This window comes from Chrysochloris asiatica, unplaced genomic scaffold (assembly GCF_000296735.1).
Source record: "Chrysochloris asiatica unplaced genomic scaffold, ChrAsi1.0 scaffold00130, whole genome shotgun sequence".
Taxonomy (NCBI): Eukaryota; Metazoa; Chordata; class Mammalia; order Afrosoricida; family Chrysochloridae; genus Chrysochloris; species Chrysochloris asiatica.
The window spans coordinates 4,063,048-4,080,153 of record NW_006408648.1 but is presented as its reverse complement, the minus strand read 5'-3'; the positions used below and the strand labels follow the sequence as shown (position 1 = coordinate 4,080,153).

The window sequence follows — 17,106 nt, the reverse complement described above, 5'->3', positions numbered from 1 at the left end:
AAGACCCCAACGAGATGGACTGTCCAAGTGGCAGCATCAACGGACTCAAGTGTGGCAACAGTAGTGAGGTTGGCCCGGGATTGGGCAGTGTTTCCTTCTGTTGTGCATAAGGTCGCTATGGATTGGTACTGACTCGATGGCACCTAACAACAACAACAACAACATGGCTTACTCAGGACATGGAAGATTATATAACTCCATGTCATGCAAAGACTAGATATGAATGCCCCAAAATGACAATGCCATCTAAACTGGGCAAGCCACACACTGTAATTACAAAGGCTGGAGAAGCCCCGTATATGGCTGTGTATTCAATTTACCTACAATTAAGTCACTAGGTTGCACTCAAGGCAATTTCCTCTAAGGGTGGCTTTCAAAAGGTAGAGTTGTTTGTGAAACTCTAGCCACAGGAAAAATTGTCAGCTTTTCAGATGGTAGAAGGCAGCATATTATATTTTCAGCTTCCTTTTATTCTAGAGATCCACAATCTATGAACTTGTACATGTTCGTTCTTCACGGGTTTACAGACTGTGACCATATAATTATATCCATTTTGAAACAAAAAGATGATACATACTTAGGGTATTTTGGTTGGGTCTCTTTCAGACTAAGTATGATACATACTTAGGGTATTTTGGTTGGGTCTCTTCAGACTACAACTCCTTTCTAGTTTTTTATGTATAGTGAGTAGAATTCAACAAAGTATTCTTGACAAGAATATGACAAGATAATTTTCTCCTTTGTTTTGAATGTCCATCTTGACCATATGCAAATTTTGGCCAGCATTTGGTCCAACAAGGTAAATTCTGCCAATGTCTTTAGTATGATTTCTTTCCCATAGCTTAGAACCCAACATCTTATAAATTAAATTAATTTGTACTCATTTTCTGCTAAATGCCTGTGCTATAAATACACATGGGAATTTACTTGGTTTTATGCCCACTAAGTAGGTTTTTCAAATGTTTTTGAATTAGATCTGAAGTCATCTTTACCAGGGTAGTAATTTTCCTGGAAAGTAATCAGAGCATTTTGTGGGGTCTAGAGAATAATACTTATAGAAGAAAGGGCTATCTGTGTGGCTTACAGTTGTAAACCACAGACTATAATCAGGAGAGTGACTTCCCTTCAAGGTCTACCATTTCTCCATAGGTGTATTATGGGCCATATATCCTTGATACAAAACTCCTGTGAAATCCCTTAGAAAATCAGTTGCATTAATCAGTTTCTTTGTTCTGAATAGTTTAACATTTTTATGGTTTTCCTACTCTTTGAAGTAGGTGTAATTGTGGTGTAATTTTGTTTAACATTATGGTGGCCACATGGCCAAAGCAAAATGTTTCATCTAAGCTTAAAAGAAACAGCTACATAATAATCCCATTATTGTGCTTCCTCTTTCTGTCTCCATTAATGGCATTTCATTCAATTAAGTTGTCTTTTCTTCTTCCTTTTTTTTTTTTTTTGAGTATATTCAAAAAAGAAACTCTCAAGTTGGTTTCTAAATTTAGCATCACTGATCAATAATGACATCTAGATTAACTACCTCTTTCAAAGTGTCAACAGCTCCCAAATCAATATTTCCTGCTCCACCAATTTCTATCAAGTAGAAATGCCTTCTCTGAAACTGGATCAGACATCTTTCCTAAAGAAAGAGCCTGAAAATGACAAGGAAAACAACTCTGTCTAATGAGGCATGGTGGCTGAACCAACCAGCAGTCCCTTGGTATCTCAAAGGGTTGCTGCCCTTTGCAAAGGCCTTCATTGTTTTCCTAAAGAGTATAACTCAAATAGTCCCATCTAGTTTTGAACTACAGTTCTATCATGTGCCATTCTCATCAGGGTGGGGAAGAGGAATTTTTCTACCTACACAGAATTATTTTATTGTTCTCCAACTCATGCAATAACAAATGGTAATATGTATAACTATTAGTCAACCGTGCATCATTCAGATGTAGATTATCTACTTCTCCATTGGACAGACTGCCTCTCCTCCCAGCCCCCTTACCCATGTGAATTTAGAGAATGAAAATTCATTCCTATTTAATATCAGCCAAGAAAAACATAATTACAGAGATGAGTCTACTACTTTTGCTGGAGATAAAGATACACATAGCTAGGAACAAAAGCAAAACTACATATCTTAAATCATACAGGAATGATTTTGCAATTATCTATTATGTTCACATTATCACTGCTGCCACCTTCCACTGGCAGAAATCTGCATGAACAGGAAAACTTGGATGATCTTCTGGAACCCCAGTTGACCGATCAGCTAGGTGCCACATTCTGTCAAGCCAAGGCCCGCCTGCCCCCGTCTTCTCAGCCATAGTAGCCATAGTGTTGCAGAGGAGGTCAGTAAAGTCCCAGACTGTGTTCTGATGGAGGACTTCTTCCTGAATTTCCAGCCCAGTAAAGGCAAATTGTAGGGCTTTGGATTTAGGAGGCCTGGACTCAGCCACTGGTAGTCCAGTTAAGCTGCTAACCAAAAGTTTGAACCCAGCAGCTACTTGATAGGAGGAAGATGTGGCAGTCTGTTTCTTAAAGATTTACAGTCTTGAGACCCTGTGGGGCAGTTCTACTCTGTTCTATAGGGAAACTATGATGCAGAATCAATTCCATGGCGATGAGTTTGGTTTTTGGTTTTGGTCTCAAGTTTTAGCTAACTAGTGAAGAGGCCCCAAGGAGCACTAATCCTTATGGCACCTCACTCTCCTAATTTGTAAAATAAGAATCACACTACTGTTCGTTATGGGCCCATTTTGCTCTCAGAATAAATAATATCATCAATGAGAAAACCACTCTTCATATGAAAAGGAAGTCTATTCTTTCTCACTATCATCACTGCTCTGGATCTGCTAGGATCTCCACTGTGTTCTAGTGAAGAATACTGCTCCCCAAAGATTCAGGTGTGACCCCAGTGCAGTTAAATAGAAAGCAACCTGGTTGGCAGCACTGTGAGCTGGCCTTGCTTGGGGTGCAGTAATTTCAATGCATAATCTGTGTGGGCTCTGGCTAAGCACTGGTTGGAAGAAGAAAGGAGTGAAGAGGGTCATTTCCTTCATTATGATATAATAACACTAGTAATAGACACAGGAATTAGTAAGGAATAGACAGGACAAAGCAATAATTAAATTTTAAAAATAATATTTTTGTTCTCTATGCTCAATTATTGGAGTCCTGGTGTGGCACTGTGGGTTAATGGGCTGGACTGCAAGGTCATTTGAACCCCAAGGTTGGTGGTGTTAAGCTCACCAACCACTCCTTGGAAACCATATGCAGAGTCGTTATGGATCAGAACCGACTCGATGGCAATTCACCACACAACATGCTCAATTATTAGTCTTAAATCCCAAGGCTTTAGCAGTCACACTGTATCTAAGAAAAAATGGTGAACAAAAGGAAGATGCTTAGATATTTTAGTGGGGGCTATGCTAGAGGAGGAATCCTGGTGTGGTGCTATAGGATAAGCACTGGATTGCTCACTGCAAGGCTGGTGGTTCAAACTCACCAGCCGCTCCTTGGAAACCCTATAAAGGGCCACTATTAGTTGGAACTGTCTGGATGATACTTAATAACAACAACCATTACTAGAGAAAGCAGAGGGATGGGGTTGTTGGGAAAATATGGAGCAGAACAGAACAACCGTGGAACTAATAGGGAGTCTGTCCTGCCAAGAAACCCTCCTAAAGCTGTGGGCAGTAGTGCTGTCCTCTTTCTCCAGTATGATTGTTATCTGATGACCTCTCAAAGCTCCACTGGCCTCATTTGTAAAATGAAAACATTGTTTCATTAAGTGATTGTGTGGCTTAACTAAGATGTTTGTAAAAGATACATGTTATTGTTGTTGTTAGGTGCTTTTAAGTTGGTTCCGAGTCATAGGGAACCTGGTATAGGGTTTCCGACGCCGTAAATCTTTACGGAAGCAGAAAGCCTCATCTTTGTCCCATGGAGGAAGTTGATGGTGTTGAACTGCCAACCTTGCGGTTAGCAGTCCAGTAGTTATCCTACAATGCCACCAGCATTGTTGTTGTTGTTAAGCACTGTGGAGTCGGTTCCGACTCATAGTGACCCTGCACAGGGTTTCTGAGGCTGTACAGGAGCAGAAAGCCTTCTCTTTCTCCTGTGGAACCGCTGGTAGTTTCGAACTGCCGACTTTGAGGTTAGCAGCCCAATTCGTAACCACTGTGCTACCAGCGCTCCTTAGTGGAACTATCACTATATGTTTAAGGAGCTCTGGTAGCGTAGTGATTACAAATCGGGCTGCTCATCTCATGGTCAGCAGTTCAAAACTACCAGCTGTTCTGTGGGAGAAAGATGAGGCTTTCTGCTCCTGTAAAGATTTATAGCCTCAGAAACCCTGTAAAGGGTCACTGTGAGTCGGAACCGACTCCACAGCACATAACAACAACAACATCACTATATGTTTATGTCTTCAATCCTATTGTTTCTAAATATGAAATCTCACTCATTATATCAGTAATAATTATCAAGCTGGTCATAGTATTTTTTAAAATGTGTCACTGGCCATTGTGGATCTGTTTCCAGGGGTTTGAATGCTCAAAGGGCTGGCTATGTCCTGTGTCAAAATACCCAATATAATGTTTCATGCCAATAAGATTTTTTTTTTTTTCTTTTAAGATCAGCTTTAACATGGGGGGAAACATTTTCTTACAAGAGCCACACACCCACTAAAATAACGACGGTAAATGCTACTATTTGTTGACTATCAAGTATGTGTCAGGCGCTGTACCAGACACATCAAGAAAAAGAAAAGAGAAACCAACCCATTACCATGAAGTCCTTTCCAACTCATAGTACCCTACAGGACAGAGCAGAACTGCTCCACAGGGTTTCCAAGGCTAAAAATGAGCACTGAAATAGCCTCAGCAGTCTCTCCAGGAGCGGCTTGTAGATTGAACCCCCAATCTTGTGGTTAACAGCCCAAGGCTTAGCCCACATCACCAACAGGACTCCTTACATAGGTGCTCCAAATGTATCAGTCATGAAGATAAAACCTGAATCTATTTATTGAGGAAGGACTGATATTTCTCATGGATGGTATGTTTAGATGACAGGTAAGAGAGGAAGAGGATCCATTCAGTGACTGACAACAACTTGGGTAAAGTGTGGAAGGCATTCCATAGATTGTTATGAGAGAGAGAAAAATAATGTCTTTGTAGTTTGAGCCACTATTACCACTTTCAGAAACGAATACAGACAAGCCTTCAACCTATCTGTTTCTGATTTATGCTTATTTAAGGACTACAGTTCTGGCTCTGTATGCCCCACGTCACATGAGGAGCAGATCCCATGCCCAAGCCCATCCAGGCTGAAGGTGGAAGTTGGAAGGGCCCCAGGCTCACCTGTTTGACCTCTGCCTGGAGATGCCGAAGTTGGAGACACTGTTCCAGCCGCTTATGGGTCTGCTCCGCATTGAGCTCTAATTCATGCTGTTTCTCATGGAGGAATTCCAGGAGCTCTTGCACCTGGGCAGCTAGATCAATGTCTTTTTCACAGATTAATTCAATTCCTGATTTAAAAGAATGTAAACAATTAAAAACCAGGTAGTACACACAATGCCTGACTCACAATGGGGTTATTTTCCAACAACTTCTTCCGAACTCAGTTCTGACCTGAGTCAAATATCTCTTTGATTCATTTCATTTTCAATATTATTGCCTTTTATCAGTATCTTTATAAATCTGATTTTTATTTGTTTCTGGGGTTGACAGGAGAATGATACCACCACATACATGCTGTTACATGCTGCAACACTGTATGTAGTACATTTTACTTAACAATGTGTTGTTGTTAGGTGCCGTTGTCCAATCAGTTCTGACTCACAGAGACCCTGCACAGGGTTTCTGAGGAGCGGCTGGTAAGTTTGAACTGCTGATCTTCTGGTTTGTAGTCCAGCGCTTATCCTACAACTCTACACCAGGATCGTGTTACTAACAATGTTGTTGTTGTTAAGTGCCTTGTGGTTCAAACTGGCCTTACAGTCCAGTGCTTATCCTACAGAATGTTTTTGTTTTGTTTTTAGTCACTAACAATAATTGGACATATTGTCAGAAGGGACCAGTCGCTGGAGAAGGATATCATGTTTGGTAAGGTGGAGGGTCAGAGAAAAAGAGGAAGACCCTCAGCAAGATGGATTGGCCAAGTGGCAGCATCAATGGGCTCAAGCAACCATTGTGAGGTTGGCCCAGGACCAGGCAGTGTTTCATTCTGTTGTGCATAGGGTCGCTGTGAGTCAGTACTGACTCGATGGCACCTAACAACAACAACAATAAGATGTATATAAGAAAGAAAATGATGGTCATAAGTGTGGTTTTACTTCAGTTGAATATGTGTTAAGTCAGTGACTATCCATATTGCTGCAGCTTCTTAGTTCTGCCCAACTCCTTTCCTGCTTTTCATCCTGTAATTTATGGTCCAATACAGTTGTGGTTCTGATGCTGATGTGGTTCTGGGAGACTGATAAATAGGGCCCAAAAGAAGCCAACAAACTTGACAGTATTGGAAGACTTCCCCATCACTCTGACTCACACCATCAGAAATCCACTGCCACCGCCACCGCCACCACCAACATACTGGCAGCATCCACTCGGGGGAGGATAAGGAAAGTCTGTACACACTAAAGAAAAGTTATTTCTGGAGACAAAAATAGTATTTTATGTAAGGACAATATGGTAGAGTGGGAAATTTTTTTGGGGGGAGGGTGTGTTATATGGTCATAATTTCAATACATTTTCATATTTATTTTTTTCTATAAGTTTCATAATTTCAAGTATGGGGGACAGAGAGAAGAATGGCTTGTTCTTCTGTCAGCCAAATTTGTCTACTTACTACTTTCAATTACCAAGGGGATGAGGTATACAACATTTTATTGATTGAAATAAAAAGAAAATAATACAAAAAATTCTACTTTGCAGCACTTGGCCTAGGGAGATGACCCATGACCCCATGTTTGTTTTCGGAAAATATAATTTACGATCCATTTGCTGAAGTAGAAATCCTTCCCTGCTTCTGGCCACAATATGAATTTATTCCTGCTCATTTCCATTCTGCATGATGTCTCTGATGTTTAGTGTGATGGGCTTGGGCAAAGTATCTTTCTGTGCGAAGCTTGTGGCTCACTTCTGCCACCCTGCAGATAAATGCACTTTCCAAACCCCGTAACTCTTCAAAGAGGCCAGCCACTTGCTTAGAACATCATCCAGAACAGATTCCCAGCCTGCTCCAGGACTCAACCCTTCACTTTGATGGGTCTCACTTGCTATTGTTTCATATTAAGATGAACACAGGGAATGAAATGGGGCACGGAGATGGCAATTCACCAACACAGTATGCAGTGCACGGTGTAAACTGGAGGCACCAGAAGACTACCTCCAGCTCTGCCTGGAAGAAAAGGCACTCTCCACTCTCACCACTGCCCCTAAACACACTGACCTGAACCCAGTTAAAACCCATCAACTGGTTAAGTATCCATCAGTTACCAATAAATAACATTTGCTTGTGTTGACATTATTACATTCAACACAATGTCTTTTTTAAAAAAAGTTGTCCTGAGGTTTTTTTCTGATGTGCTCCTACATGCTCACCACCACCACAATACTTCCTTTGAGTGTGGCTGATTATTAACCAGTCCATGTTTTCACAGAACCACAGGCTCCCTGATTCATCTCTGAGTCTTCAGAACCTAGCACTGTGCCTGACTCACCCAGTAAACACCTGTTAAATGAATAAAGGAGCCTCTTTAGGGAGGAGCTGAGCTCACGTGCTGTGGTGGCAAGTACTTGTGGGCTCTGGGGAAGGATGGACTTAGATTTGAATCCATTCTCTACAACCTGTTAGCTGTGAGACTCTGGGCTGTTTACTCTTTCTGAGCCTGAATTTATTTAAATGGAAATCACAAGTACTTCTCAGGGTCATTGAGAAGATTAAGTGATAAAATGTAAATAAAGTCCCTGGCCTTTATTGGATCAAGAAATAAAAATTTTCCCACTTTTTCTTTCCCTTTGGGGAAATCATAACAGATTCATTATTGACTGTTAACAAATTGTAACAAACACTTTTACTGATGGGTTTGTTGTATATAATGTAAACATAAAATCTGACAGGTATTTTGTGCTTACATTTATTGGTCAGTAGAAGCGATGGTGGTTTGGATGTTATTAAACCAATGTTTTCAACCCTGGCTCATCCAGTGAAACCTGTGAGAGCTGGAATTGCTTGGACTGCCTTGATTTTCAGTGTAGGATAAGCACTGGACTGCTAATTGCAAGGTCCACAGTTCAAACCTACCAGCTTCTCTGCAGGAGGAAGATGAGACTTCCTGCTTCCACAAAGATGTAGAGCCTTGGAAACCCGGCACAGGGTCGCTGAGTCAGAACTGTCTCCATGGTAATGGGTGTGGGCATGGGGCACCGGTTTTCTGCCTCTGAGAGGGTGATGTCATACCATTTTTTAATACTCATTTTTATGGAAAACATTTGAGTTTTTTCCTCTCTGACAGATTTCCAGCTTGCACAGGTCTGGCTTTAGCGGGTTTTACTGTATTAGTTTTGTCTGGAAAGTGTTTTTAAAAAATCTCTGTGCTCTGACTACACTTCAGACCAACAGCATCCTAACCTCTAGTGGATATAATTCTTACAGTTCCCAGGTTGGATGATTCCAACATGCAGACAAGATTCTTCACTGCTGGATACTTTCAGTGGTCAGGAACCCAGGAAACAGAGGTACTCCTATACCACACTCAAATTGCGAGGAGGCTCTGCATTGGAGTTTATTAAGGTCTCAAGACCACACAGCTAATGATAAAATGTTACTTTATAGCCAGGCCTCAGGCTACTGAACTTTCTCAAGGATAGGAGCAGCTGTGGTCTGGAGTTAGAGTTAGGTATGCTTGGCTCTGCTGCTCATATTTGTAAGATGTTTAACTGTATATTCTTGAAATGCTGTGTTTGTCTCCTATGGGGAACATCTGTTCTCCTGCCCCTTCCCCATTCTTCTTTCTGTGTCACTTCCTCTACACAACACTCAGTTCCGAAATGACAACTCCCTTTAATCAGGGTTCTAGATCTGTGTTCTCACGCTGGCTTTACATTAGAGTCACCTGAGAAGTTAAAAAAAAAAAAAAAATCTGGATCCATTCTAGACCAATTCAATCAGAATCCCTGAGAAATTTCCAGAAATTTCTAAATAAACCACCAGAATGAGAACCACTGTTCTACATTAATGTTTACATCCCCTCCCCTTCACCTACACCAGGTCCACAGTAACCCCGGAGTAGCTTTCATTTCAGAAAAACACAGGCCTTTCCTTTCCTTCTAGGCCCCAAGTAAAATGATTTGGAGTCTGTTACTTTCAACCTACATCTATGCCAACTACACTGAAGTCCACTCTTGATTAATGAAGCAAACATTACTGAGAATGTGCTATGTGCAAGACGGAACCACTCTGCCAGACGCTGGGACTGGAAAGAGGTGGGGAGAAAGAGTCCCTGCACTCACTCATCCTGCTGGGGAAGTGACAGGAACACAAATAATCCCACAGGAATGCAGTATGTGCTAGAATACCATATGGAACACAGGAGGCGTCAAGCTTGATAAGAGCCCTTGTCATGCTCTTTATGTGGATTATGTCACTGCATCCTCAAAATGACGCTACTTGGTCAATATTCTTAAGATTCCTTTATTCTTAGCAAGGCAAACCTTAGAGAGGCTGGGTAACCAACCAGATCGTAAATGGGGTGACCAGGATTCCAACCCAAGCAGATCGCTTCTATAGCCCCAGTACTCTTATCTTCTAAGCCCAAGGAGAAACGTAGTCTCCAAAACACTTCATTTAGTTTTAGAATTATTAATTTTCAAATGCTGAACTTGGGTTCTTCCCAGGCACAGTGCATTCTAACCTTCAATGCTTTAGATTCCAGTGATTTTTCACCCAAAAACTTTGCATAATGAGAGAGTTTGATGCCTCATTCAGTTAAACCACACAAGCAACATTACCACAGGTTATACAGATTTTGTCTTATTCTCAGGCCAAGGGTAACTGTGGCTTGGTCAGATTTTGACCAAGAGAAGACCTGTTTCATAATTAGTGAGGATCGTGAGGCTACAGTGAGAACTGGAAGGGATTTTAAGAATCAAGGCCCATCTGCCACACCGAACAGAAGAAGGGTCTAAGAGCTAAAGATACAGAAAGGTGACTTTCAGAGTCAGATGTGGTTCATCGGTGGTGGAACAGGACCTTGAATTCAGCAAGCCTATTTTGTATAACTTAGCTTTTTCCAGTAATGCCTACTACCTTCCAAATTGAGGCTCAAACAGATAAATCTATAATGAGGAAATAACATGAACAAATTAGGAAATTGTTCCTGTTTTGCCTTCAATTCCTAAGGATGGCATTGATATAAGTAAAGGTTTTTTGCTCTAGAGTTGTTGGTGCACCTGAAGGATTTAGTAGAACCTGGCTCAACGTCTTCAACTTTACACTTGAAAATAAGCATAATGAAAGTCCATACTTCCATTTACTATTACAAAATCAAAGCATAAAAGTCCTTAATTCATTTAACATGGAGGGCTAAATACCAGCCAAATTCATCATTTGCCAACTGCCCTTTTTCTAAGACAAGGGCAGATTTCACCTTCAATCAGCACTTGTGTATTAGCTATACATTGCAAATGCCCAAGCTGTTGATTGTCTTAATCCCTGTCTCGGAAGTCCTGTAGTCCTCATTAACTAGGGTAAGGCCCACCCTGTATTTTTGCCCCTCCACCTGTCTCCTGCTCTGTGCTTCCTCCTCCAAGTCCACAGAGGAGGTGCCTCCTCGGCAGAACCAGGCGCTCAGTCATAGAAAGGCAATGGAGTCCCTGAAACATCTGGATCCATTCCCTTTGATACCTCAAGGGCTCTGCAGTCTGCACATTAACTGTGGCAGAAGCAGGGGAACAGCCAATCTCAGCAGAGAGAGATGAAGAAACCAATCAAGCTTCTTTTGACAAAGCTCAGCTCTAAACAGGATAATGTGGGGGTAGACAGCCCATCTGCCTGGGGGTGTTTTCACCCACTCAGCCCTCATGGCTAATGTGGTCGCCAAGCACAGCCAACCCACAGTTACAAGCAGTCCTCAGGAACTGCCAGCTCCCAGAAGTTTTTCTGTTACCATGGATACTTGGCTTTTGGAACAAAGGTTGGCCTGCCCAAGGTCATACCAGCACAAAAGTACTGAATGGTGCAGATCTCCTGGCCAACAGGCTCTCTCTCTCCTGTTAGATACATCACTTTTAAGGGATGAACATCCCTGCATAGCTTTTGGTACTCTGTCTGCATTCTCTCCTGGTTCCTAGTCTTAGTTGGTTCCTATCATGAGCATCATGAGGACAAGCTGTAGTGCTAAACCCTGAACCCATAAGGTTCTCAATCACAGAAAAAGATCACTGTTCCCCCCTTCCCCAGCCTCCCACTTCCCTAATAAGGCCCTGAAAAGGTACAGGCTCTATGCTAGATCACTGCTTCTCAAACTTGCACGTACACATACGTGAATCACCTGGAGATTTTGATACAATGCAGATACGGATTTATAAGTCTAGCCAGCTTCCAAGTGCTGCTGCTGCTGCTGCTGGTCCAGGCCCCACACTCTGAGAAGCCAGGTGCTTCACAATGACCTGGGGGGCTTACTGAACACAGATTTCTAGGCTCCACCCCGGGAGATGGTGATGTGGCAGGTCTGGGTAAGCCCTAGCACTGGCATTTCTAACAAATCCTCAGATGCTGCTCACACTGCTGTCTGGAACCACACTTGGAGAGTCATTGTCTTATACTAGTCTATTGGTGTCAGGTCTGATGAGAAGAAAATGAGGAAAAGTCACAATTCTCAATCCAGGTCATACTGCTGAATCACCCAGTACATTTTCTCCTGGTACCCAAGTCCTATCCAGACTGACTGAATTGGAATATCTTCAGGTGGTGCCTGAACACAGTCATTTTGAAAAGATCCCCAGAAAGAATACAGTGTGGATAGTCCTTCCTGGGGCTGTGCAGTGCTGAGTCTCCACAGCTACAAGCAGGCCTGTGTCTGACAAAAGTAAACAGAAATGCCCAAACTGTCATTCTTCTTCATTTACAAGTGTAGTTCCTTTGAATGCTAGTATTTACACTTTCAAGGACCCCTGGTAGCGAAGTGGATTATGAGTTGAGCTGCTAACCACAAGATCAACAGTTTGAATCTACCAGCTGCTCTGTCAGAGAAAGATATGGCTTTCTGCTCTTGTAAAGATTACAGATTTAGAAAGCCTATACTAGGTCCCTGTGAGATGGGACCAACTTCACGACATACAGCCATCACTACCATCACCATTTCACTTTCAGGTTTTCAAAAGAAACAGAGTGCTAAAATTTAGTATGATTGCTTAGGTCCCCTGATAGTCTTATGAGTCTAAATATCCTTCATGATCTACAGGGACATGGACCAACAGGGTTTTAATGAGTTGATGGCCTAGGTCCTTGTCTGCCTTGTCCTGGAGGGCAGGAAACGTGTTTTAGAGTAGGATCGGGGTGGAAAAGTGATGGGTGTGATTTGGGTGGTAGGAGACCTGGATTCTAGTTCTCCCTGGCTTTGCAACCAGTCAAGTGATTTCTTTTCTGTCACTTCAGTTGGACTTAGAGATCTCTAAGACTCTTCCAGTTCTAACATCATAGGCTGTTTGGAGTAGTGGCAGTTATGACTCAAGCATATGTTGGGCAAATAGTGAACTCTGAGCAAGACAAAGAGTCAAAAGAGAGTAACTCACCCATATTTTTGAGAAGCTACAAAATGATATGACCTTGCCATAAATTTGTATTAGCACTTCTGACATTCACCCACGGACCAGTGATTAAAAAACCAAACAAAGCAGGACTCAACAGAATGAACTGAAGAAATGAGCCCTGAAGGAGGAAGACCTGGTGGGCGGTAGTGTGTGTGGTGGGGAGGAGACAACAGGTCACATGAATAGTTCACATGAACATCTGACTGCTCCTGAAGGCAACCTGTTTTGTTTGTTTTCTAGGTCACCATTCTTTGAATCTGTGCAAATTTACATCATTGGTTCCCCCATTCTCTCTCAGCACCAGGAAACCCTGAACCAATTTCCATCTTCACTACATAGAACCTAGTTAGCCAATCAATCTTGGACAAGTGATTTCAGTTATGGCTTCTGTTTTTTTTTTTTCCTCTAAAATAGGAGTAAAAAAACCTCTCTATCTGTAAGAATAAAGTCAAGTCATAGAGTAGAAGTGATTGTAGGAGACAAGCTGTACTCTCATACCCATCACCATCCCTGCTAGGAGAATGAGAATTGCTGCATACCTGAGGCCTGGACCTCCATGATGTACTGGTGCAGATCCTGACCCTGCTGAATGACCTCAAAAGTCATGTTGTTCATGGCTAGCTTCCGCTCTGTGTGGCGCTGTAGGCGCTGCTCCGCCAGCGTCAGATCCTCCGTGTTGAAGTCATTCATTTGCCGGAGCAAATCCTCATTCCAAGCATCTAGCTCTGCTGTCACCTGTGAAGGAAGGACCATCAGTACAGGTCCCCTGGGCCCATGAGAAACTACCATGTGGAACCTCACCAATACCAAGCTTTACTAACTAACCTGCCCCTCCAATCCATCTCTGCATCTCTTTGACCCTTATGCCACATTTAAACAATTATGTCATGCACTCACTCATGGATTGAACGTGTTCTCCATGTGTTCCAATATCTATAGCATCAGTAAAGGAAGAGCAGCAAACATTTATATAATGAATTTAGATTTGAATCAAAGTTTGCACTTTCTATCCCATTTGATCTCCAGTGGGGCAGGCAGATCAATCTTAAAAACAGAGAGCTGATCTTTCCTGAGACAGATGCAGTGACATGCCCAAAGTTCACCCTGCTGGTGAGGAGCAGAGCTTCGGACAAAGCTCAGTTCATCTACTAACTACAAGTACTCTGTCCGCTGTCCTACAACTTCTGCTCTCAAAGTCTTTCATAATTGGACAGGTTCTCAGAAATGACGGTTTCTTCTCAAGAGACAGAAACTGAGGGTGAGAGAAGCGTGGTGAATCCCAACCCAAACCTGTTGCCACTGAGCTGATTCTGATACATGGTGGCCCCATGTGCACAGAAGACAATTGTCTCCATTGGGTTTTCAAGGCTGTGCCTCATGAAGAACTGCTATCTGTGGCACAGGGTTCCCTATTTTGTTTTTGTTTTGTTTAATCCTAAGGCCTTTCTTCAAGCACAGTATACACAGATGAAGTGTGGCTTCTGTTCTTGAAATAGAGATGGGAGAACTATAAAATTACCGCCCTCACTGCCCTGGGTTAGATCATGTCCCTGTATTGTCTCAGGTCAGCTCTTAGGGGTGCATTGAGCTCAGCAGGAACAACCAATATCTACTTAAAAATTACTAAAAAAAAGCAACCTTTTATTATGGATTGGCTGAAGGTTTATAGAGCAAATCAGTTTTTCATTAAAAACTTATACATATTTAATTTTATTTCATTGAATGCAATCTTCACAATAGAACATCATTTATCCCACTTCCTCCCGTGTTTCCTGTTTCCATTCCTCCTTCTTTTCTCACTCTTCTGAACTTTATCCTTGGGTAAATGCTACTCTTTTGATCTCAAATGGTTGATCATTCTAGGATGTGCGTACCTCACTAGTGTTTTGGTTCACCTTTCACACCTGTTGATTGTTTGACTGAAAATTGGGCCATGGAGGGTGAGTTCAGTTCCAGATCTGAATGACAGTCATAATCTTGTTGGTTCTACCAGTTTCTACTCAACCAGTAAGCCTGGCCTTTTTAATGATTTTGGTCAATATCTACTTATTGTGGGGAGGTTCTAGGGGATCTGGGAGCCAGTAGGTTGAAAGGAAAACAGGTTTATCTGTGATTATATCTTTTGAAAGTACTGCACGCTCTGGTTTAGAGAAGACTGTTAAATAGAGTGGAATAAGAGAATAGTAACTCATCTTTATAGGATTTCTTGTTGTTGTTAAGTGCTGTCAAGTTGGTTCTGACTCACAGTGACCCTATATAAGGTTTCTGAGTCATCACTCAGAAATAGCTGGTAGGTTTAAACCACTGATGTTGGGTTAGCAGTCCAGTGTTTATTCTATAACACCACACCCTTTTGTAGGACTGTTGTTAAGTGCCATCGAGTTAGTTCTGACTCATAGTGACCCTGTATAGTTTTTGAGAAGCAGTTGGTGGGTTTGAACTGCTGACCTTGTGTTTCACAGTTCAGTGCTGATCTTACAGTATTTTTTTTTAAGTAGCATATAAAATACATTTAACAAAATATAAAGATTTTAAGTGTTCAGCTCTGAGTTTTGACAATTATATACACCTGTATAAACACCACCCAGAATGAAATATAGAACTGCCCATCCTCCAAGATGTCCAGTTACACACTTGTCAGCCTACTCCCCCGACCCTATCAGGCAACCACTTTCTCATTTCTGTTACCATAGATTTTTTTTTTTTTCTATTCTTGGATTTAATACAAAATGAAATAATACAGTATATAATCTTTTGTCTGGCTTCTTCTGCTCAAACATGGTGTATTTAAGATTCACCCATACTGTACATATCATTTGTTTATTCCTTGTTACTGCTCAATAGCATTCCATTGTACAAGTATATATCTAGAGTTATTTGTTTATCCATTCTCCTGCTGATGAGCTTTTGGCTTGTTTCCAGTGTTTGGCTATTAGAAATAAGATTGCTGTGAAAATCCTTGCACAAATCTTGTTCTGGACACGGATTCTGGTTTGTTTGGCAGTGGAACTGCCAGACTGTAGGGTAGATATATATTTAACCTTATAAGATGCTATCCAAGATCATAACATCTTACATCCCCAATAGCAATGTATGAAAGCTATAGTCGTACTATACAGCCTTACTATCAATTGGTATGGTAATCTACTTCATTTCAGCCACGCTAGTGGCTATGGGTCGGAACTGACTTGACGGCACTTAACAACAACAACAACAACAGTGGGAATGAGTGATATCTTACAATGGTTTAAGTTGTATTTTCCTGACGACAATGATGATGAACACATTTTCATTTGCTTATTGGCAACCTGTACAGCTACTTTCATAAAGTATTTTTTCAAGTCTCTTGCCCATTAGATTTGTAAGAGTTCTTAATACATTCTAGATATAAGTCCTCTATCAGGTGTTTGTGGAGTTCTGGTGTTGCACTGTGGGCTAATGCGCTGGACTGCAAGGTTGTCTTGAACCGCAAGGTTGGCAATTTAAGCTCACCAGCGGCTCCTCAGAAACCCTATACAGGGTTGCTCGACGGCATTTAACAACAACAACAATCAGGTGTTTATTGCAAATAAACCCAAATAACAATTTTTAGACCATTCCTTTGGCTACAACTCAAGGAAAACAACAATTAGACTAACACAAGCATGAAAGGAAGAGTCTGCCTTTACTTCCATTTTACATTTTTGTTTTGTTCTCATGGAACTGGGGCTATAACGTCTTCTGAGTCTGTTTGCTGCAGGAAGTTCCCAGTGGGATCCCAAGACCAGAAATCTGTGGAGTGGAAAGTGTTGAGGGTCTGGAGAGAAGGAACAGAGTAAGGTGGAAATGTTTCAGTCGAAGAATGAGGCTAGATAGTCTGATTTCTTGGGAATTTGGATCTAAACTGAATGTGAAATATGTTCAGGATGTAATATATGAATCCTTCAAATGTTTTGTGGAAAATGGAATTACAAAATAATGGCAAACGTCCACGACATCTACCTTCCTCCACTCTCACTACCTCATATTTTTCTCACCTTCCTCCACTCTACCACAGAATTATGCTGAGGAGCCCAAGTCTATTTATTGTGACACTATTTATTGATTACGCCATGCCTGAGGAAAGAGCATACTAAGACACTGCTCAACAGAACAGCCTTGCTGCTGGGTCTAAATCTCTTTATTGCATATGTGCCTGGCTCTGTTTTCCCATTCCCCTCAAATCACTGATGTCTAGAGCCTATAATTAGTCTGGTTTTGTGTGTTTTTAATGTTTCCTGGGTTATTTTCTTTCCTGAGTATTTTCTATTACCTC

The 17,106-nt window shown here is 41.6% G+C and overlaps 1 protein-coding gene across 1 annotated transcript in view; it reads right to left on the bottom strand.

Moving 5' to 3' along the window:
* The window catches only part of LOC102833043 (kalirin-like), a 398,989-nt gene that overhangs the window by 115,438 nt on the left and 266,445 nt on the right, over window positions 1–17,106 (bottom strand). The window contains exons 14-15 of the mRNA XM_006869427.1: window positions 13,352–13,547; window positions 5,361–5,527 (exon numbers count right to left, since the gene is read on the bottom strand). Of these exons, the coding sequence (XP_006869489.1) occupies window positions 5,361–5,527; window positions 13,352–13,547 (363 nt within the window). The remainder of the gene's footprint in view (window positions 1–5,360; window positions 5,528–13,351; window positions 13,548–17,106) is intronic.